This window comes from Coccinella septempunctata, chromosome 3 (genome assembly GCF_907165205.1).
Source record: "Coccinella septempunctata chromosome 3, icCocSept1.1, whole genome shotgun sequence".
NCBI lineage: Eukaryota > Metazoa > Arthropoda > Insecta > Coleoptera > Coccinellidae > Coccinella > Coccinella septempunctata.
Genome location: NC_058191.1, coordinates 3,180,138 through 3,203,222, shown reverse-complemented (window position 1 = coordinate 3,203,222; position 23,085 = coordinate 3,180,138). Strand labels below are relative to the sequence as shown.

Genomic DNA, 23,085 nt, shown 5'->3' with positions numbered 1-23,085 from the left:
TGTAGGAATTAGATCCTATAGGAACATGATCCCATGCTTTCAGTTCCCATAGGAAATCATAATTTGACGTGATACCTATTTTCGAATTCGATGGAATAGTTTTTCCCATAGGATTGACAGAGTGAGATTTTTTTTTTTTTTTAAAGCAGGGGGAATCTGCGACCGTGAAAACACGGGGCTCTATCTCTCGCCCAGAGGAACCCATTTCTAGGGAACACTGTGGGGTTACTCACTCTCCTGAGTTCGCGACCCACTAAACCTAACCTGCTTTTTGTTGGTTCCGGGCATTTGCCTATAAACCATTTATCCCTTAATCGGTTGATTTCTTCTTGCACATTGTCGTGCTAGGGTTTTCATGTTCGTCCATTTCGGATGTCTCTTCTTAGTATAGTTTTAATAAGTTGTCGTACTCATTTTAATCTCTCCTCAATTGATCTCTCGGTCTCCTTTTGTAATTTCTCATTCTTCTTCTGTCTTCCTCCGGATCGTAGTCCACAAGTCTCCTGAGTTCTTCGTTTGGATGTTCCTTCGCTGTTTCGAATAACTTTTCAGCTTTCCTCTTCATAAATTCGGTGATGGTTTCCCACTTCAAATCTCGATATATCTGTTTGTTCCTGACAAACCAAGGCGCATCTATGGCACATCGTAGTAGCTTGTTTTCTGTTGCCTGAATTCTTTGTATATGGCTCTTTGCCGCGAATCCCCAAGCACCTGATCCATAAGTCAGTTGCGGTCTAGCAACGGCTTTGATTATTTTCAATTTTGTCTCATTTGACATGTGGCTCTTTCTACCTATCAGCGGGTAGAGCATATTCATCGCTGCCTTGGTTTTGTCAACGGCTTGTTTGATATGGCTTCTCCATGTTAGACCTTTGTCTAGGGTGATACCTAAATATTTTGCTTCGTTTTTCCATTCGATTTCTTCTCCATCTACCTCTAGATTTGTTGTAGTTCTTAGTCTCCTCTTCTGCAGTAATATCGCTTGGCTCTTTTGTCCGTTGAGTTTTATTTTCCATTTAATACACCAGTCATTAATTTCATCTATAGCTTCTTGTAACATTCCTTCTATAATTTCTGGCTTGCGATGTCGCATTGCGATTCCTGTGTCGTCGGCATATAGTGTCAGCATAGTCCTTGGAGATTTTGGTATATCGTGAATATATATGTTATACAGTAACGGCCCAAGTACTGACCCTTGAGGCACCCCTGCTTCCATATATCTGGTTGTGGAGTTTTCTCCTTCCACTTTCACGTAAAATCTTCTGTCCCTCAAATAATTCCTAATCAACTTGCACAGTTTCATTGAATATCCAGCATATCTCATTTTGTAAATCAATCCTTCATGCCATACTCTGTCGAATGCTCTGGCGACATCTAGTAGTACAAGACCGGTTGCTTGTTTATTTTGGAATCCTTCTGTTATGTATTCTGTGAGTCTCAGTAATTGCTGTTCAGTTGAGTGGTCTCTTCTGAATCCGAATTGCTCTGCTGGAATGAGATTCAGATTTTCAGTTTCTTCTGTAAGCCTCCTAGCGATTACCCTTTCTACTACTTTTCCTAGGGCGGACAATAAACTTATCGGCCTGTAGTTTTGGGGGAATTTCTTATCTTTGCCTGGTTTGTTGAACACTATGACTTCTGCAGTTTTCCACTTTTCCGGATAGTGTTCAGTCCTCATTATACCGTTTGCAATATTTGTGAGAGCAGCTATACCTTTTCTAGGTAATTTCTTCAACATAGCATTCGTTATTTTATCACTTCCGGGAGCTTTTCTATTTTTCAAGCTTCTGATTATCTCTTTTATTTCAAATGGAGAAGTTGGTTTTTCTATTTTGTCGTCTACTGGTGGTTCGTCCATTTCTTCTTCGTTGTTCTCTACAAGATCTTCCAGCTCGTCATTATCGTCATCAGGTCTGTAATTTATTCTCGATTCTCTTTCTATCGAGTCCGCCAGTGCTTCTGCTTTATCGATATTCGTATATGCCATTCCTCTTTCTCCGTGGAGAGGTGGTATTTTAGTCTTTTCTCTTCTCAGACATTTTTGCATTTTCCATGCAGAATGATCGATAGTATTTAGTTCTTGAACTCTTTTGTTCCATCTATTTGTTCTCATGTCCTTCAGGGCATTTTTTAGAACTTGGCTGTGTCGGTTTAGATTTCTCTTATTTATATCTGTTTTGTTGAGCCTGTATGTTTTTCTTAGTCTCCGATTTTCCCTGATGAGATCTTTGATTTCTCTGGGTGTATCACCGTGTGGATGTATCGGTGCTGGTCTCGTTATTTTCTTTGTGCTCTTTTTGTAGGCATCTATTATATTCTTTTCTAGTTTATCAACTGCTCTTTCTAGGTCTTCCGGTGTGTTGATTGTCGGTATTTCTGTTACCTCCGATTGTATCAGATGGCTATATTTCGTCCAATCGGTGTATTCTCTTGTTTGCATTAGTTCTCTTTTTGGCCCATCTCCTATTGTTAATTCGATGGGGTTGTGGTTAGAGGTTCCGTCCCACAAGGTCTCTATCGAGAATTCTCTAGTGATATTTTTCATAATTGCGATATCAATTATATCTGGTAATCCATTTCCGAATGCTAGGTACGTTGGTTCTTCAGGTCCAATAACGATAGCTTCATGTTTTTCAGCGAGATCTTTCAGTTTTCTGCCATTTCTGTTTTCCATCCTGCTGTTCCATTCTGGAGATTTGCAATTAAAATCTCCGATGCAGATTTTCGGGTTTGTTCCATCTAGTAAGTTGTTGATTTCTTCTTCCAATAGGTTATTTGGGAGAGTGAGGTTTGTCGATGATAGTGTCTTGCCCTTTAACGAATACACCAATGAAAAAGATGTAAATTATGTTGGTAATATGCATAGACTTAAAATACATGGACTCACTGTCACGTGACTTTTCAGTAGATCGAGGGGTTGTATGCATTAGAGAGAGAAGGGCTTATGCGTTTTGATCGAACAAGAAAGAGATGAACTGATTCCGTGTGGGCAATGTCAAAATCATATGATGGATATTAACGCAGACGTTGCCCACAAGGTGTTCATACATTGAGTATTATTCACATTATATTTATTCTTGAATGAAACTCACATAATTTTTATATTTTCCATTTCGAAGGAATGTTAAGGAATTCCTGTTTGCCTTCTCGGAAGCTTGTTGAACATTTATTATGGAAAATTTTTACAATTTTCGCAGACTTTGCCCACAAGGTGTTGATACGTTGATTGTTATTCTCATTACATCTATTTTTGAATAAAACTCACATATTTTTTGACATAATTGATTTCGAAGGAATGCTATGGAATTTCTGTGTGTCTTCTCGGAAGCTTGTTTAAAATTTATTGAAGAAAATTTTCGCATAAACTTGTGTTCTATAACCTTTTGACAGCTTGCCCACAAACTCTCCATCTTATTCAAGCAACCGACTTCTCTCTCACATGCGGAGTCCATGTTATTTATAAGTCTATGGTAATATGTAACATATTCTGTGGTATGTAGTTCTGAGGTTATATTATTTTGACATTGAACTCAATGAATGAAAACTTCATGACTTCAATATTGTGTTCAATGTGTTTTGATATATTTTTATTACTACTTGTTCATAATACATAAGACAGCGAAGAAAGATGGATAGAAACGGAAATAAAAGAGATCGAAGAGGGGCCAGTATCAGTAAGGAGTAGAAAAAACTTCTGATTGAAATAATGGAGGCGTCTGAGGACTTGAGAGACTTATGTCATTGGCGAAGAAAAGGCATATACTAAATAATTATATATGTACATGTATTATTAAGTCAGCATTAAGTTTTTAGATTTGTTTGTTGAAATGTTATTTCTTGTTGAGTTTAATTATTTATTATTCAGATTCTTGTTTTATTGTCACATAGCCTGTTCGTTAATTGTTGTATAATAATTTCGCTTACAATGATAATATACGCTGAATTTTCTCTACTGTTTGTTTTGTTCTCAAACATATAAGAGAATATTTCTTCTTTTTGTAGATTTATTCCAGGTAACGGGATATAGCAATGAATGAATGAATGTAACATCCGAATTCAGAGGAAATATTTCCGAAATGGTCGTTACGGTGAGATGATTACTTTTCCTCACGTCACATTTTGGAGCTCCCTGAGTTGAAAGTGTCTTTGAATATTTTCTGTTGTCGACGTTTGTGAAGAAAATATTTCGAAAATGTTTGGTGATTGTTATGATAATCAGTTATTGTGTCGGAGTTTGCAACGCAGCTCGTTCCATGTGTAGATGGCGACCAGCCAGGCACATTTCAAAAAACTCAATGAGTGAATATGTTCCTAATCTTGAATTCCGAAGAATATTGATTCGCGAAACTGTCGAAATGAGAACATAAACGTCAAACGACCCTGTAACGTCAAATTTTCCCACTGGAAATAGCTCATTCCCATAGAAAAAACCATAGGAAGCAGTTCCTCTGAAATGTAAAGGAATATGTTCCCATACTTCAGTTCGAGAATACAGAATTTGAAAATTCCATAGAAAATGTCATTTTTTTCCTATAGGATTGCATTCCTACACATTCGAGAATCGGGCCCCTGGTGGGAATTTCATTAAGTTGATATGAATCTTTTTTCTCTAATAATGCAGTATATTTTTTCAGGACTTTTATTTTATCCTGTAATTCTTCTATCATATTCGATTTTTCCTTTAATAGCTCATTCAGGTATTTCAACTCCAATTCCCCTATTTTTCTATCACTTTCCTTTTCTGATGTCACAATGGGTTCCTCATCATAATTTACCGATATATTATCAGTATCATGAGCCACTGCAGCCCACAGAATGCTCAAAACAGGCCTCGTTCAAATTAGATAACCGAGATTTTAAATTCTCGATTTCTTGTATTTTCTGTTCACAATTACACTGTTTGGAGGTTATGTTCTCACAACAAACTATTTTCCTTTCATTATCCACATACATTCCAGGAACTTTTAACAGGCAGCTGGGATGATAGGTTCCCCCACATTTAGAACACATCGCAACAATTTTCACCTCCGTGGAACACTTCTTACAGACTTTTTTTGGCGGTGCCATCTTAGTTGACTTGTTGACTCGTTTCCTCGGTGAATTATATGTATATGATCATGAAGATAAAGCCATTATTATTATTATTTTATGTACTTATGTATGTACATATATCATGCAATAAACATGATTGTACTTTTAGATGGTGTGAGCACATAGATGTGTTGAGCAAATTCGTATTATGCTATAAATAAATTAAAAACGTGCATACCTCTGAAGTCCATTCTAGATGTGTAGTTTAGTCTACAGTCATTTGCAATTCAACATCTTATTGTAGGGTGCTTCTATTGACGTAAACAGGGTTTTTTTGGCAAAAAAAAATTATTTTCAAAATCAGCCACTTTCCTCTCGTAGACCGCTTTTCATCAAACATCACATTTTGACGGTCCCTTCTATTTATATATACAAATGTCTGTTGTGTTGTGAGACGAAATCTCGAAAGGTTTGCATCACTGTCGAGCTATCACAATTATTGCACGAGAAATTGTGAAACTTTGTGTTGGCCTCGACCTAGGACAACAAAATTTTAACTTTCCCCATTTTCAATAACTTGCCTGGTCACATTAAGAGATTAAATGAGGTTGAATTTAATAAAACCATAAAACGTATTCCAATCGAAACATCTTATTATAGTATAGATGAATATTTAGTAGACAGTCATTTCGCATAACATTGTGAAATGATTGTTATGAGTAGATACCTATTTCACATTTATTGTCGATTTGTTAGGTTGAATTTTCGTTTACTACTTTATTTTAGTCTTACTTACTTTATTTTAGGCTGACTTGTCCTGAACATTCTTTTTGTAATGTCAAAAAGACCAATAAAGGATATAATTATTATTAGTTATGTACCAAGTACTTCTTAAATTCAGTGATTTCCTATTTTCCTGGGAGTTTTATCCGTTCGATCCATGCGAAACTTCTTAAGGAACAACTAAACTAAGTTTCGTTTCAAAATGATGTTAGAATTCCCAATTGCATAAATTAACAATTTAGTTCAAGCGATCGCAGCGACACGCTTATTTTCCCCATTTTTGGTTCCATTTTTTTAGTACGGTGATTGTTTTCCTTCGCTCTACTCTCCATACTGTAGGAATTACATCCTAAAGGAACATGTTCCTATGGCAAATAGCATTGAGAGCAGTTTCTCTGAACTGTGAAGGAATCTCTTTCCGTTCTTTATATTTCGAGAATACAGAATCTGAAAGTTCCATAAGATATGTCACTTTTTTTATCTATGGAATGGCATTCCTACAAAAATTCGAGAATCGGGCACCTGATATTCAAGGGTTAGAGACTTGAAGTTCAAAGAGTAGGTTCAGGCTCTGAATGTACCAGTAAAGTTCGTTAATGTGCCAAATCCGGCTGTTGGTTATAGGTACCTTCTTTTTTCCTCAGTTTTCAAAAATACCTCCCCAATTATATTGAAACTTAGTGGGATAAACACAAAACACCATAATAAGAAAACTTCATTGATAATCAGAGAGGTTTTCTTTATACAAATAATATTTCTATAAAAACGATGTGGTAAATTTATATTACTTTATCAATAATGCTTATAATTTTGAAATATTTTTTCGAGGTTCTTCCGGTTCTTCATTCTTGCTTCCAAAGGCGTAGCTACCGCGGTATTGGCGGTATCAGTGATACGCGGCCCCCAGGCTTTAGGGGCCCCCGAATGTCTGTAAGCAAAAAATTCCTAAAAATGTTATCCAAAACCTTTTACAGGTTTTACAATAGCATTTTTGAGAATAACTGCTAAGACAACCATTCATTTCAAAATCCCGTTCATTACACCGAATTGATCATTCAGATAGATACGAAAATAAAAAAAAATCTTTTTTCCAGTTGAGCTGGCGCTCAAATTGCCACGACAGTTTACTTCTTTTCGATTTTTGTATTCTTAGGGGATAGGGCGATATTTATCCACCAGATGGTGGTGTGTAGTTATTTTGCATACAGTGACTCTAACGTTAGAGTCACTGTAATTTTGAATTTGGACTAGCCAACTCCGGGATTCCCCCAATTAAGGGAATGACAACGTATACGTCGTATACGTGTTTTATTTCAACTGGTTCACGAGATTTATAGTTGTTGTAGTGAAATCTCGCTTGTGTGATTAGTTAATAAGTTTGATTTGTGAAAAAAATGAAATGAAAGAAAAAGAGATTACCCCAATACGTTAGGAGGAAAACTGTCTGCTAAATACAGTATGGATATTTCAGTTGATTTATCTGAACAACTAATTGCTCTGAAAATATGCTTAAAATCTGAAATTCAGAAAATTCGCGCCATTAAAGAACTTTCAGAATTAGTCCTGATACTTAAAATTCAATAGCCTTGCATCCAGTTTACCGGACGTTATTACTGCCTGCCTTTTATTTTTGACCCTTCCGGTTACAACTGCAACGGCTGAAAGGAGTTTTTCAAAATTAAAACTCATAAAAAATTATCTGAGGACTTCTATGGGACAGGAACGGCTATCAGAAATGTCGTTATTGTCAATAGAAGGGAAGCAACTTAAAAAACTGAAATGGTCATCAGTTATGGCTGATTTAATAAATATATTTGCTGAAATAAAGGCTATTTATTTATTTATTTATTTATAAATAGGGACCCTTACAGGAAAATATCCCACTTACAAGGGTTCACAGAATAAAAACAAGAATTTTACAAGAAGAAAATGAGAAAACAATATATAGGTATACAAGCAGCTCCAATTTTAAAGATCCCCAACATCTGATCCGAACAAAAAAATGAAATTCAACAGTTAGAAAAGCACAGAAAATCCCATCTTACGGGATGCGGAACAAACAAGAGTTAATACTCCTCCTAAAACTAGCCATCGATACATCAAATATGTCAATTTTACCCAAATATGTATTATAAAAGCGCATCATCCCCAAAAAAACAGAGTTGTAAAACAATGAGGTGCGAGCCTTAGGAACGGAGAAAAGCGTCCTCTGTCGGGTGTTGACGCTCGGAATATTGAATGTTATAAAATTAATAAGTGGAAAATTGAAATTTTTACTCAAAATTCGATGAAGAAAAATTCCATCAGAGACCATTCTCCTCCGCTCCAGGGTCGACATCTTAAGCAGCACTAAGCTGGCTTCATAATCTAGTTGACACGGATGACGGCACCTATAGTTAAGATTCTTTATGAATTTTCTTTGTACACTCTCCACTCTATCAACATATTTATAATAAGAAGGTGACCAGATCGGCGTTGCATATTCCAGAGTGCTCCGCTAAACTGAAATAAAGGGTCCTCAAAGCAGTCACATTTGGAACTGCTCTGTCACCCTTAAGATGAATCCAAGCATTCTGAAAGCCCTTGCGACAATCTGCTCCACATGCGCATCCAATACTACGCCGGGATCCCTGACCCTGGTCACTTTGCCAATCGCTCTTCCTTCAATAGAGAGTGGATGATCTATAGGATTCGTATTTTTCGTGAAGCTGATATGGTTACATTTTTCTATGTTCAAAGTAAAGTATCTACCAGAGCAAAACCTGGAAAACCGATCAAGGTCTTCCTGAAAACCAACAGAATCCCCCCGTGAGCAAATGCGCCTGAAAATCTTGAGATCGTCAGGCTAGAAAAGTGTATCTTTAATATTTTGTATTGTTTGCATATTATTATATTATTTCGCTCCCAGCACCAAGTATGAGTTAGAACTTTCAGTTATACATAAAATCATTTAGATAAATATCGAACATTTTTTGCTACTTTTATTTTTACTTCACCCTTCCTTAGGGCCCCTCAACACATTTTGATACAGGGCCCCCTCTAAGGCAAGCTACGCCACTGCTTGCTTCTGAGTATCAATGAGCGAATAATGCCCCCAAGGTAGAGTGTCGAATGATCCACGTACTAAACATCGTTTATCATCTTCTGAGCTCAAGGCTATTTTCTGCTGTGTCAACGAATACACACGATGTTCCTTGGCCTTTATTAAATTTTGTGTAATAATCTTTTTCTCCTTTGTTTCTAAACAATCTATATAATCCTCGAAACATATTTTATTCTTAACAACTGATTTTTTAATTCCCTTTGCCTTCTTCATGGTACCGTAATTTCGGATCATAGATTCAATTTCTTCAGGATTATACTCCTCCTTCTTCCATTGATGTATTTTAGCATCCAGCTCATCATGAGTTGTTGAATTTTTGATGGTGTATAATTTAGATCTAAGACCCACATAATCTGTCATTGGCACGCCATTGTTTTCGTCTTTCATCATTCCCAAAACTTTTTTGTTCACTTGCGGAATTCCATACTGATTATCTATAGGGTAGTCGGAGGTATCAAAGTATTCGTGACAATCTCTCTTCATTACCTCGTAAGGATCCGCAAATACCTCGTAAATCACTGAATCAGTATCGGTATATAAGGCAATACAGTCAGCACCGAAAACTTCTTTCATGTAGTTATAATGGAAATCATATATAGTAGTTTTTGCTATGTCTAAGATGCTCATCCCCACATAGATCGGTTTATTCAAACATATTTCTTGTCTTTGAAGCTCAACAGCGACCAAGTTCTCATTGAAAATTACACGGTTCTTGAACTCTGGTTTGGAGATGTATGCTTCAGTTCCATAGCGTCCTTCCCATTTCGTCAGAAGATGTACATCCACCCTATTCCTGACATTCTCCATGGTCTTCCCTGTAACGAAAAATGCTATGTAGTGCACTGAATAGATTTCGAGAAGAAAAAACTTACCGAAAACTGCGTTATTCATTAGTTTGAAAAGATTTTTTTCAAATTCATTCTTAGCATTCTTCCGTAGGTTCGTATTCAGGTCAACATAGGACTTGAGCCATGCAGACTGCTTAAATTTCAGTACTCGATGTATTTTAGTTAGAATCAATCCATTTCTCAGAGCCTGTTTTAAATTTCGATAATGAATAACGTATTTCACTTTCGGATCCAAAGTAGCCATGAGTTTAGCATTCAGTTCAGAAGCATTACAAGGAGTTCGAGTTTTAGAATTGTTATGTTGAGGACAGAACGGAAGATCTTTATGTATATCATGTAACTCTTTAGGGTACTCAAGATCCACTTCTAAAATATATCCTTCGGGAGCATCATCTGCTATCTGCGCGACATCTATATTAGAATCGACCCATTCAAAACCGTCGTATGGTAAATATTGTGACATCGCCCAGCCGTACTGGTTATTGATATCGAAGTACATCAGGTAATTCTCAGGTTTAGACGGATCATAGTTGGGGATGTACTTATTGTTTGCATGAGCCCTTCGTTTGCCACAAACTTGACTCAGGCCACCACGAATTCCTCGTTCAACAAACATATACATATCAATATCTGTGAGAAGTTTCAATGCCTGTTTTGTATATTTCAACATTGCATCCCATGTATATCCTGGTAACGTGAAGTAATTTGCAGGATCCAATCCATAAGTTTTATGACAGCTTGTACGAAATTGTTCAAACACATCAGCCAACAGTAAAATGTCAGTTTTCATATAAATATCTGAATATTCACCCAAAGTACGACACTGAAACTTTTCCCACACAAGCTGAGCTCTGATATATTTTTCTCGGGGACATGGCTTATTCTCCAATTCATTGTAGAAATCTTCAATTGGTGGTAAAGAAGTTTCATCGAAACGATTACTAGAGTCGATGTAATCATATGGCAATATCCCTTTCTTTGTGAGAAGACTGATATGTTCTTTAGACTTTTCAGGAAATTGTGATGTCAGGTTGGGAAACTCTACTAAATATGAAGCTAACTGATCCAGTGATGACGCCATAAATCGAAAGCTATCAATGAATCGAAAATTAATGGAATATTCATAAGAATATTTAGTGAAACTAATGTATTTTTCTTTCGTTATGGGCAACAAGTCAATTTTCCCTTTCATTCTTACGGCGATATCTTCTATAACAAAATTAGCGTCATATCCACTCAGGTTGTGGAATACTACAGGAATCGTGTGTCGATCTTTATAGTTGACATTACATCCCTTGTGAGCTGCTCCACGATAATTGTTTACTGCTATAAGATGATTATGATCTCGCACCTTTACTTCGAAATTGAAATTTTTTCCACAAATATGACAGTGAGTCGCTTTCTTGAATTCGATATTCTGCGGCGGAGTCATATCGATATCATAAGGGCAAAGAAATACTGTTTCAACATCTTCGGCAAACTGATTCAGTTCATCAGCAAACCACTTCATGCAATTTGGGCCTCTAAAGGAACGGTAGAAACTCAGCTCATCATCATATGAACATTTAACATAGTATCCAACAGCCGCAGCTTCATGTTCTTGATATCTATTTCCGTTACTAGTTGGTTTCAGTATGCTTTCAAGATCTGCATAAATGACAAACGGAACATTCTCCTTATTCTGATAATTATTGAATTGTAGAATATTTCTTTCTGTTGAAGGCATTTTAATAGCTGTTTTATTGATTTTCGCACAATCCTCCGAATGTTTCTCAAGTTTTTCCTTTGATCGAAAATAATGTAGGCATCTATCACATACAAATATTTGTCGTTTTTCCTTACTCAACTGACTTGATAAAAGTCGAGAGAGATTTTTGATCCACACATAATGTAATCGAACAGGAGTATCATTATCTGTATATTGATCTTGAATCCATAATAAATTCACATGTTTCTCCATTTTGTTCTTAGTTAGGCGGGTAGGTAGTGTGATGAAGTTCTCGCCCGTTTTCTTCAAAATATATACGTTGATAGATATATTATTCTGTTTCTCAAAGTTGGGTATCTGTTTCATAGTCATTGGAAACTGTATTCCTTTTAATTTCAGAACCTTGGAGTAATGGGGATATTTGGATACACGTTCAGGTTTCTTGTCAACGGGATACAAAGCAGATGTAACAGCCCATGCGAAACAAGCTTCATCTTTATTTTTAATATTTATACATGCTCCTTTGTTTCTGATTTGAGCAGGGAGTTCTATATATGAAGATCCAAGTTGAGGAGTGAACTTATTTATGTTAACACTCAGATTAATTATTTGCTTCAAAGCCCATCCACTATCCTTTTCTTGAAATTCTTCAACGTCTTTCAAGACAGGTATCGAAATATTGTAATTGAACCATTCAGTCAGGTTTGTATCTCGGTATATAGCAGCGTTCGGCGTTGTGAAGTATTTAGAGTCGGTTCGAATCTTATCGGCTGTCCTTAATTCGAAATCTCCACAAAACACCACATTGACCTTGACAGCTTCATCCTTTTTCAATTCATACAGAATTTTCCGGCGGAAGATTGCCCCACAGTCCACTAGAAAGTCTTTAGGTTCTTTATGTTTCAGGTTGCTGATGACTCCAGTTCGGATTCTTGACTTGAATGCTGATTTTGAATCATCCCAATGTACTCTATCACGAGCGGTTTCCTTTCGATCTTTAATACCAGCACCTTGTCGTTGTAATGACTTGAATTGTGATCGATAACTTATCACTTGGTTCAAATTATTCATCAGTTTCTGCTTATTTCCCACTGTCCTGCAGCATTTCAACCGCTTCTTGATCCGTCGCGAAGCAGAGGAACATTCCTTCAATCCACGTTTGAAATATTTATTATCCTTGGTTTCTAAGTATGAATCCACTAGGGACTTTATTTGTTCAAGACATTTCTTTATGTTGAACATTTTGGCACAACTGAAACAAAAAATTTCCTCGTTAACATTTTCAATATTCAGGCATTTCCGAAGCTTAGAGTCATTCGGGATAACTGTGCGCAGAGGGTAATTGAGCGCAGTCCGTGACTATGAAATGTGTGAAAGAAGGGTTCATTTTGGTGAAGCAAAGGCGCAGAATCACCAAATTAGTTTTTTCATAGAACTGCGCCGTGCGAAGTTTTGTTAACTTTTATTTGCAATAAATCAAATTCACTAGTCTTCTTATTGATTTTTAGCATCTCTGCAAAATCTGCCAGGTCCAAGTTCCGAGTCCGATAATGCTGAACAATATTTTATTCGATCATGCGCATATTATTCTAAACATGTAATGAAATTTTTCAGGTTCTGTTAGCTGCTCAACTCTATAAGAACGTCAATTCACATTTTGGATTACTGGGGAAAGTGTGCGGATAGATTAATTATATGAGAATTAGTTCAGTGAGGATTGAGGAATAACGACATTGTTGATTTTCTTGGTTGAAACTCGATCACTATTGTCTTATTTTTACAGAAAAATATGAAGAGTTACCAACAGAGGAATGTATCAATTGTTGTGTTTACCAGGAATGGTGGCACGGACATTAATGCACTGCTTGTAAAAAGGCGGTTCTGTATTGACAATAGAAAGCATTTCTCTGATATTACTAATCATTTTTGTAGTATTCTTGTAACTGTATTGGGTCCGGAATAAACTAATTACGATGCAGTGTATGTATTTTAAATAATTTATTCAATAAACTCCTTTTATAATCTGCGTAGCGTATATGTGTACATGTAACATAGACATAGAGACATGGACTGTGCCTTCCCTTTATATCTATGCATGAAATACGGTCAAAAAAAGTGACAGAGAGAAAAACACGTCGGGAATGCAGTTGTCTTTTTCTAGAATTTTGATTGGTCTACACTCACCTCTATGTGAACAAAAAAGAGAAAGGTATATCCCGACGAGCTTTTCTCTCTTTCTAATAAATAGCCAATTTCATGCTGGCATTGCTCAGTCCATGTCTCTATGTCTATGACATGTAATAATCAACCATCTTGTTATATTCTGTCAATCCTCAATCCTACCAACATAGACATATTAGGCTACACAGTTACCAACCATAATACATATATGTATGTAACAATTTTGATGACATTATTTTGTAATTTGTTCTGATTGTGTGGTTCATTAAGCAATGCGTTCACTTACCCCGACATTCACTATTAAATTTTTCTGTAAGAGAAAAAAACGTTTTTGTTTGTTCACTTTTCGATGTTTTTTTATAGGTTAGAAAATGCTCTATCTTATGAATATGTTTTAATTTTCATAGCTCCAATATTTGAAACAGGGTATGGTTTGAAAGGCAAAAGTGCGCACATTTGCCCCGAATGACTCCACTGCTTAAGGCTTTGGTATACCCAAAATGCGGCAGTCACAAAGAAATTTCTTGCGCGAAACATTGAAAGTTGGAAATATAATGTGCCAAATGAGTTTTCCCACATTCTATTGATTAAATTGAAAGGGCAAAGATAATGTCGTCGAAATTTTCGATATGTTAGTAGTCTTTCATTATTCTAAACAGAAAAATAAATTAATTTGCCTAGCTTTTGAAGGAGTCAGGGTTTTCTATGTTTGTCAGTTCGAGGCATTAGAGCAAGTATCTATTGCACCAAATTACATTGCAAGTTTTTACTTTGCATTTTGTAAAATTTTCAAAAATGGAGACGACAATTCGAAGAATTGTTCTTCTATTAATGCGATCTACTCTGTTATCGCTGCCCTGATTGTGTCAATGGCTTGTTTGATATGACTTCTCGAGATTAGTCCTTTGTCTAGAGTGATACCTAAATACTTCTTTTAGTTTTTCCATTAGATTTATTCTCCATCATCCACTAAATTAGTTGTGTTTCGCAGTTTTCTCTTCTGAAGTAGTATGGGCCTTTTGCCCATTACGCTTGATTTTCTACTTTATGCACCAGTCATTTGTTTCGTCCACCGCTTCTCAAAAAATCCGTTCTAAGACTTCTGGCAATTTCGAGTTGCTATTCCAGTGTCAATATATAGAGGTAACATAATTCTTGGATTTTTCGGTATATCATGAATATATATGTTATACAGTAGTGGCCAGGGCCGGATTAACCCCAGGGCGAATTCAGTATTGGGGGCGAATTCATTGTTAGTAACAGTATCTGAGTACGGAAATCTCTGAAATCGAGAAAACCGATTCCAAATAATAGAAACATACGGTTTCGATCGATATCAGTCATCAGTCATCAGTCATCATATACTTTCGGTGTACATTCCAAACGAACCGTTGCCTATTTCCCCACCGCCTCTTCGATGCCCGAGCTCCAGCGCACAGAACTTTTTTTTTTTTTTACGCGCACAGAACACACCCACTTGACTTACTTTATGCTCCAGCGCATTTAAATTCTATTCAAACGGGAATATTGTGACTAGTCAGCAATACAGGGTGAATAGAAAGCGCACGCATCTAAAACGAATTTTTGCGGATGGAAATAGACGCTTCTGTGAATGCCGATTGCGGCATTCACAGCAAGCATTGGCCGAGAATGTGATTTTATTTTATTGTTTCTGTTTTTATATTTTTAATAGTACTGTCGATTTACGTCATAATATATTTCATTGAAGGGTGTTCATTATGCAAAGATAAAAGTGAATGGAATAAGAGTGCTTAGACCAAGTGGAGCAATCACAAAGGCACACAGTGCTCAATTCAACTGTTGATTAAATTCTTTAAAAATTTTAATGCCCCCAAGTGAATTTCGACCTCCATTCCACGCTCTCCTCGTTTCAGGGATTATTTTGAAAATTTATTTTGAAAATTTATTTTGAAAATTTATTTTGAAAATTTATTTTGAAAATTTATTTTGAAAATATGTTGTTTTTCATAACTACCAACTTTTCTGTCTGAAAAATATGAGAAACGTTTTGTTTTTTTTTAAATTGATATTCTTGAATTTTTCATCATATTAAGGCGCATATTCACTGAAAAACGGTTCGTTAAACGTCAATGAAAATCCTAACCCCAAATTTTATGACTTCCGTCGTCGGTTTGTCAGTGTGGACGTATGGACGTATGGCAAACTGAACCCCTGCGTCGTTCGGAGCGATCCGATAGTTGTCAGTTTTAAACCCAGGCTCAAAGGAGAGCTGCAGAAATTTTGAGGATATGTATTTTCATTCCGTAATCTCAAATGCAGAAAAGTAGAGAAAAAATATAATTTTTCCGATATTATAGCGAATAAAAAATAAAATCGCGATTGTTTTCAGAAATTCAGTCTCGTGAAACACAAAAAAACGACTGTATGAAAAAAATTTAAATTTCATAGGATTTTCTTGCGAATATTGAACTGTCTAATGCATTCTTAACATTGGTTTACTATTAATTTTTGACTCAGATACCTAGTTCATATAAAAAAATTGAATTGAAAACTCCTAAGTTGTTTTCAATTCACCATTTTTTTACATATGTTCGATGAAAAAACTTCATTATGAAAATATCTCTAGACGTTCCTTTTTTATTGAATGATCTTTATTGTAATATGGGGGAGGGGGGCGAAAAAATATCTTGTGCCCCGGCCAAGTGGTCTTAATCCGGCCCTGGTAGTGTCCCCAAGTACTGAACCTTGGAGCACTCCAGCCTCCGTATCTCTTATTGTGGAGCATTCCCCTTCCACTTACATTTAAAAAACTTCTATTTTACAGATAATTCCTGATCAACTTGCATAGTTTGATCGGATATCCAGCACATCTCATCTTGTATATTAGTCCTTCATACCACATTATGTCGAATGGTCTGGCGACATCTAGTAGAACAAGACCTGTATCTTGTTTATTTTGGAACCCTTCTGTTATGTATTCTTGGTAATTGCTGCTCCGTTGAATGATCTCTTCTGAATCCGAACTGCTCTGCTGGTATGAGGTTCAGGTGTTCGGTTTTTTGAGTAAGCCCACCCATTGAATAACTGCAGTGGAATGTAAATTGAATTGGTTACCCTCCGAGAAAACCACAGTTTTCCAGAAATGCTTCTTGGCAGGTTTTCTTGATAAGTTTTACTCTCTGCAGCGTCCCAAAAGTACTTATAGAGACATTAACATGTTGAATATGGGCAGCAAAGCAAAATAGATCTTCAACAGAAAGTTATTCAATTTTCCTGAAGATGCACTTAGTGGATAGTTTTTTTAGTACATCGTTCGTTTCGCAGGTCGACGTGTAGTGCAATGCAGTGAAATGACACTTAATGTCAAAAACAACGCAACAGGGTAAACCCGGGTTTGCTAGTTGAACGCAACCGTTAATCACGGTATACTCTGCGCTGCGAAACGAACGAGGTATAACTATCGCAGTTTTTGGAGCACTGACGAATCTCAAATCTCCCTATTGTGCGTGATACAACCTAAGGTGGTACAACACTCAGCACTGCGATTGAGGTTTAAATGTTTAGCCATCACCATCTGTTTCACGATATGCTCCAATCTATACCATTTAGGGTACCTGAAAGGAGACTCAGATCGGCGGAATTGTTTGCCGTTCCTTTCCGAAGATTGAACATTACAAAGTATTCTCCATTATGCAGAATTTTGAGTGAGTTCAACTCGAGCTCTTTCGATTTAGATCCCTTCAATATCCCCTTTATACGCTATAAGAAGTTGTTGAAACATCATTATTTAGCACAAGATTGATTTTCTTTTTGTTTCTTTCTGATTACTGGTTGCTCTTGGTTCAGTGTTGTATTAGATTTTTTCTTTATTTGCACTATGTTTAAGTTGATGCCTAATGATTGTATATATTTTTTTCAACCTATGAATACTGTTCTTGGGTTGAAATACCTGTTTTGTATTCTTGTTTCTCAATAAATAAATAAATAATTATTTCGCAAATCAAGCGATAAACTTCCATCAGACAACATTGTCTTCAACAGATACAGAGCGACTGACCACGAAATTTTCTTAAATAGAAAGGGAGAAGAATTTAAACAATGAAATAATAATATGTTGCCTTACTTACATGCTACTAAAAAACGAGTGCTCATCAGTAAGAACAGTTAGTGTTTTCTTTGTGATTATATTTGTGTGGTAGGTCATCAAAGAACAATAATAAATCGAACACTTATTAATCCTTCTTTTAGCTAGTATTTTATCTGAAATCGTTTGTTGCATTACTTTTGAAAAATACTGATAAGCAAATTATGTGCTCCTATTCATACAGAGAGCATATCTTCATGTAACGTGATTCATAAATAGATAAGAGTCAGATGAAATCTTCTTTCAGAACAATCAGAGAGAATTCGAAGTGATAATAATGATAATGGATATCAATAGTATAATCGTGAATAGACATCGCCTCCTGGCAGGTGCATGTAGTCGAAATTAATTCAGATACATGACACAAATTTGTTGATTTTTAAATCAGCGAGTATTATGTTTCTTATTTGATTTCGATAAAATTCAACTGCAAAAAGCGATATATATATATTCACTATTTTGACTTCCAAGGCATCGTAATGATAGAATTCAGTACGAATTGTAACATTTCCAACACCCTCCCACTGCGGAATAGTCTCAAAATATGATTCCTGTAATCTGAGAGTTCTTGCAAATGGTAATATACTCTGAGGATTAAAAAAGTGAATCGAGTTGGTTCTCGTTTCCTGTCAGATGCCGCTTGAGTGCATTTCTGCATCCTAGCAGCTACTGACCTCGAATGAAGGGGCCATCAATTCTTTTCGGCAGGGACGGAGTTGTGTTGCTCCGAAGAGGTGAAATGAGACCGAAACGAAGGTACTCTTTCTCTACGAGGTAGTATTTCAGTTAATATTTTGAGCGATGGTGGTTGGATAGTTCAATTCAGATCTTAACATTCGTTGATTTATATCAGCGTGTGTCACGTGTTAAAGTTGATTTCGATTAATGGCATAGTTCAACTTCAACAGGCGGAATGTTAGGAAAAAATGAAATCAAGTTAAATGTATAGCATCAAGTAGATATTGTTACTGATCATGTGTAGTATTAATTGTGAAGCGCTAACTTAAAGAATGGGTGATAAATGTTATAGTACTGTAGAAGGGGGGGGATGCTTTCGTGAACAGGATATCCCAGAATTATTGGATAATCGTAAAAAATATGCTTCTGCTATGTATATTTCAGATTGGTACAATGCACGAGAAAACTAATACTAATAATTTAATTTATTTGTTACGCTGGTTTCAGAAACGTAACACGTAACAGGCTGTCGAAAAAATCATTATTTGGAAAAAAAAAGGTGCTTGGGAATCAGTATTTAGGGGAGAGAAGAGAAACAATCATTGTAGTACGATAGCAATATGAAAAAAAATAGTCAACAGGAAATTGGCAATAGACTGATTAAGGGGAGTAATAATATTGTATTACATACATTAAATGTACAACACTGCGACACAAAAAAATATAAAAAAACGTATTTGTATTTTTATACGATAGTATAAAGTATGAACCATATCACTATACACATACGGCGCTGAAAAATGCGACATCTCCAAGAGGAATAAAAAAAAATGTAGGCTCTGGAAATGTATGTAGATTGTGAATGAAGAGGATGACTAAGATTTTCCTTCTATTGGGATACCCAAAGAAGTGTTGGCATTTGAGAATTTTATGTTTGGGTGAATTAATGCAAAAAGTTTCTACATGATTTTCAATGAAAGTCATCGTAGAATAAGTTCCCCAAAAATTGATTTTTCTACTTCACTCGTCCTATTGTGAATGTCCTAAGGTACCGATAAATACATAATAATTATTATTATTATATCAAAGTTTTGAAAATAAACAGCCATAAATACGAGCCAGTTGTCCTTTTGATTGTTTTTTGATGTGAAATTTTTGTTCAAAGGTGAAGTTCCTCTTGACTTGAAACTTCCTTTAATTCCTTTCACTTATATTGATGCAAGGTGATTCTTGTTGAAGAATTTAACATTCTTGTAATTATCCGTTATTTCCTTCGAGATATACCCATTCCCAACCACTGCATCATATGCATTTCATCTTCAGGTATATATAATTAAATCTACAACTGATGCAACGTATTCCATCATAACCAACATTAACCCTCCTCAAGCTAGTGCATATGAGTAAATTTCCTTCCATAGCAAAAATTAATATATTTAAAAACTGATCTCTTGTATTTTCCATGAAAATGACTAGATTTGGTAGGCCTTCAATCAGTTAGTATAAACTTCAAGAATGTTCGTCACATAATTTCGACTTCATTTTTATCGAAGTGAGTAGACATTGTGCTGAAATATGTAATTACTGAGACTTTTACGTAGAACGGACAATATAGCGCTGATTCAAAATCCAAAAATGTTTTGACAAGCGTCATAACCCCACATTTTCGTACTATATACCTAGAGTGAAATGTGTCAAATTTCCATGTCCAACCGAGTGCTAAAATAAAAGTGAATGTGAATGAATATATGTTTGCACGTTTATCATGAATGTGATGGTTATGTATTCCTACTGATATTCTTCAACTTTCCTTCTATGAAGAGATCATAACAATTGTTAGAAAATCTTTTCAATGACAACTTCGGACCTTTCCTGATATACAGAATCTTTTATAAAGAACTATTTTTGCGTATGTGTATTAGTGGTAGTTTTATGGTTGTTTTCCCAAAACTTTATCGATTTCCGTATCTTTGGTGGGGAGTCAGCGAGAATTTCGAGGGGGAAGGGAGGCTTGTCCACACTGGCCCTTTTTGCCCAGGAATCCTTTTGTTTTGATAAGACAAAACAAAACTTAATGCTATAGCTCAGCAAGGAAACCTCTTGGAAAAAATCAGAGTACGCCACTGGATTGCTATAAAAAATCCCAACACCCTAGCACAAACAGAAACAGTGATAATGACTTATATCGAAATCGCTCAATTTTCAATTTTGTCCTCCTTCTAACTCGAAAACAAAATAAGATTAAGGAATGCAGTTGATGGCATTGTCAGTTTACCGAAAAAAGTAACCGCAATGAGCCATTCATTTTCCTCTTTGGGTTAAAAAGTTGTAGTTCAGGTATAACCAATTTGACCCTCCCTGTACCTACATATGAAAAACACATTTTTCTATCAAACGTCATATGAATGTAAAAAATGATCTGAGTCGTATGGAACACTCTGTATATAGGGTTGGCTCATCGTTTTCATGACCTCTCATAGAAGAAAACTCAAATAACATCAACGAACAGGCGGCCTACATAATCAACAATTCATCATAAATATTGGCACACCCAGTATTGAATATTAAGAGGCCTTTCTAAGCCTTCTTAAAAAAGTGTCGATTTTCAACAGAAAATCGAAATAATTACATTTTTGTTATTAAATCTTACTCACCTGTGGAACTTTGTCCAGAAGAACTTCAATTCACAGAGGAATAAAGAACTTATGATCACATCTAATGATCCAACCTTTCATAGGCACAATCAGCGTTATCTCCGAGGCAGAATTTCCGCAGCTTGATATCAGTGGATTATTCCTCTATAAAATGACGGCGTTTTTAGGCTGATTCGTGCTGGATTTTTGCATCGGGCCTACATTATACAGATGCCCCGGAAGTAACTGCACTTACTCTTAACAGTGGTAAAGCAGGAATAGCTGTGTACAGATTGACTAGTGAAAAATGATTTCTGGCTTTTCCCAGAAATCTACAGGGTAATTTTCGAAATTCATGGAAATACTGACGCCATCATCAAATCCAAATTCATCGACGGAATTTATTGAAACGTAGGAGGTTATTGACACATGCTGAGATCGAGAATGAGATATCAATTATTACAATATTCCAGGGCCGGACACATTAACTCTCATTTAAAGTGTTCGGGGTAAAAATATCAATTTGAGTACCACCCAAAGTTGTCACATTTGCAATCCTTTGTATGAATTTTTGAAATTGGACAAAGTCCGAAGAATTTAATTTATTCACATAAACAGTGCTTAGATATCTTATAATTAATTGAATAAGAAACATGAAAGTATTCGTAAAAAATCATTTAAATAGTCGGAAGCTTTAATTAACACATTAATTTGAATTCAAGTATTTCACCCTACACCGAATGGGTAAAAAGAGTTAAAATGACTATATATATATATACAGGGTATTCCTAAATTGAACGTACAAACGAAAAGGGGAGATTACTTAAGTGAGTTTAAGAAAAAAAGTCCCATAAACATGGGGTCGCAAACGTTTCGTTTTCGAGATACAGGGTGTTGAAGTTTGAATTATTTTCAAGTTTTTTTCTCATAGTATCTACACTTCACAAGATATTCAACTGAAATTTGGCATAGATATTACATTTTAGAGTTCTCACGACGTGACATGGCAATTTCGATAGAAGATCTACAGGGTGCTATTTTTTCTGGAACACTGCCACCTGTTCTTCTGTAGAACTTTTTTTTGATGAGCAACTGTTAATTTGAAAAAATGTGAAAAGAAGCTTTGTTCTTATACTAAACTTTTCGGTCTCTTGTAGTTTTGTCGTATCTACCAACGATTTCGAGAAAAAAAATTTTGAACGATTCTCTCGAAATCCTCGTGAAAATCCATATTATGATGGGAAGGCCACTTTGTAAGCTGTGGTGAATGAATTCAGTGTCAGTTTTTATGGAAATTTTCCTGATCTGTAGCGATGATTCATAAAGATTCGATAAACTCGTATAATCAACACAAAAAATGTATTACAACAAGAAACGTAAAACTAAAAAAAAAATCATAACAAGAAAACTAAGTAAGCCAGTTGACCTGTTAATCGTTAATTCATGTGAAATTTTTGTTTGAAGGTGAAGTTCCTCTTGCCCTGAAACGTTCTTAAATTTTTTTGACTTCCATAGATGCAAGATGATTTTTGCTGAAGAATTTAACATTCTTGTAATTATCTGTTAATTCCTTCGAGAGAGATATTCATTCCCAACCACGCCATCATATGTTAATTTACTTTTAAATCTACAACTGATCTTACGTATTCAACCTTCAGCCGAAGAAGATTACCAACATTAACTCTCCTGAAGCTACTGCATATTATGTGTCAATAATTGAATTTTTATTCCATCCAAATAACCAGATTTGCTATGCCTTCAATCAGTTTGTATAATCGTCAATTATGTTCGTCGATATTTTCCGAAGTGATCAGTGATCCGACATTGTGATAAAATACGTAATAACTGGGACTTTTACGTAGAACGGACAACATAGCGCTGATCTGAAACCCAAAAATGTTTTGTCAAGCGTCATAACCCCACATTTCTCGTACTATACAGAGTGGAATGTGTCAAATTTCCATGGCCAACCGAGTGCTAAAATAAAAGTGAAT

The 23,085-nt window shown here is 35.7% G+C and overlaps 2 protein-coding genes across 4 annotated transcripts in view; both read right to left on the bottom strand.

Annotated features, from left to right (window-relative positions):
- LOC123309639 (outer dynein arm-docking complex subunit 4-like) overlaps nucleotides 1-23,085 on the bottom strand; it is a 69,182-nt gene that overhangs the window by 19,523 nt on the left and 26,574 nt on the right. The window lies entirely within an intron of this gene.
- Nucleotides 7,633-21,322, bottom strand: LOC123309638. The gene is made up of 3 exons (XM_044892840.1): nucleotides 21,113-21,322; nucleotides 9,790-12,725; nucleotides 7,633-9,732 (listed from the first exon to the last, which is right to left on the bottom strand). Exons 2-3 carry the CDS (start codon nucleotides 12,713-12,715, stop codon nucleotides 8,864-8,866), a joined length of 3,795 nt encoding a protein of 1,264 aa, XP_044748775.1. The 5' UTR covers nucleotides 12,716-12,725; nucleotides 21,113-21,322; the 3' UTR covers nucleotides 7,633-8,863.

Coding starts and splice junctions, on each gene's coding strand:
- LOC123309638 (XM_044892840.1), bottom strand. CDS start 12,715: ATGTTCAACATAAAGAAATGTCTTGAACAAATAAAGTCCCTAGTGGAT. Junction 9,733..9,789: donor AATGAATAACGCAGTTTTCG/GTAAGTTTTTTC, acceptor TTTTCGTTACAG/GGAAGACCATGGAGAATGTC.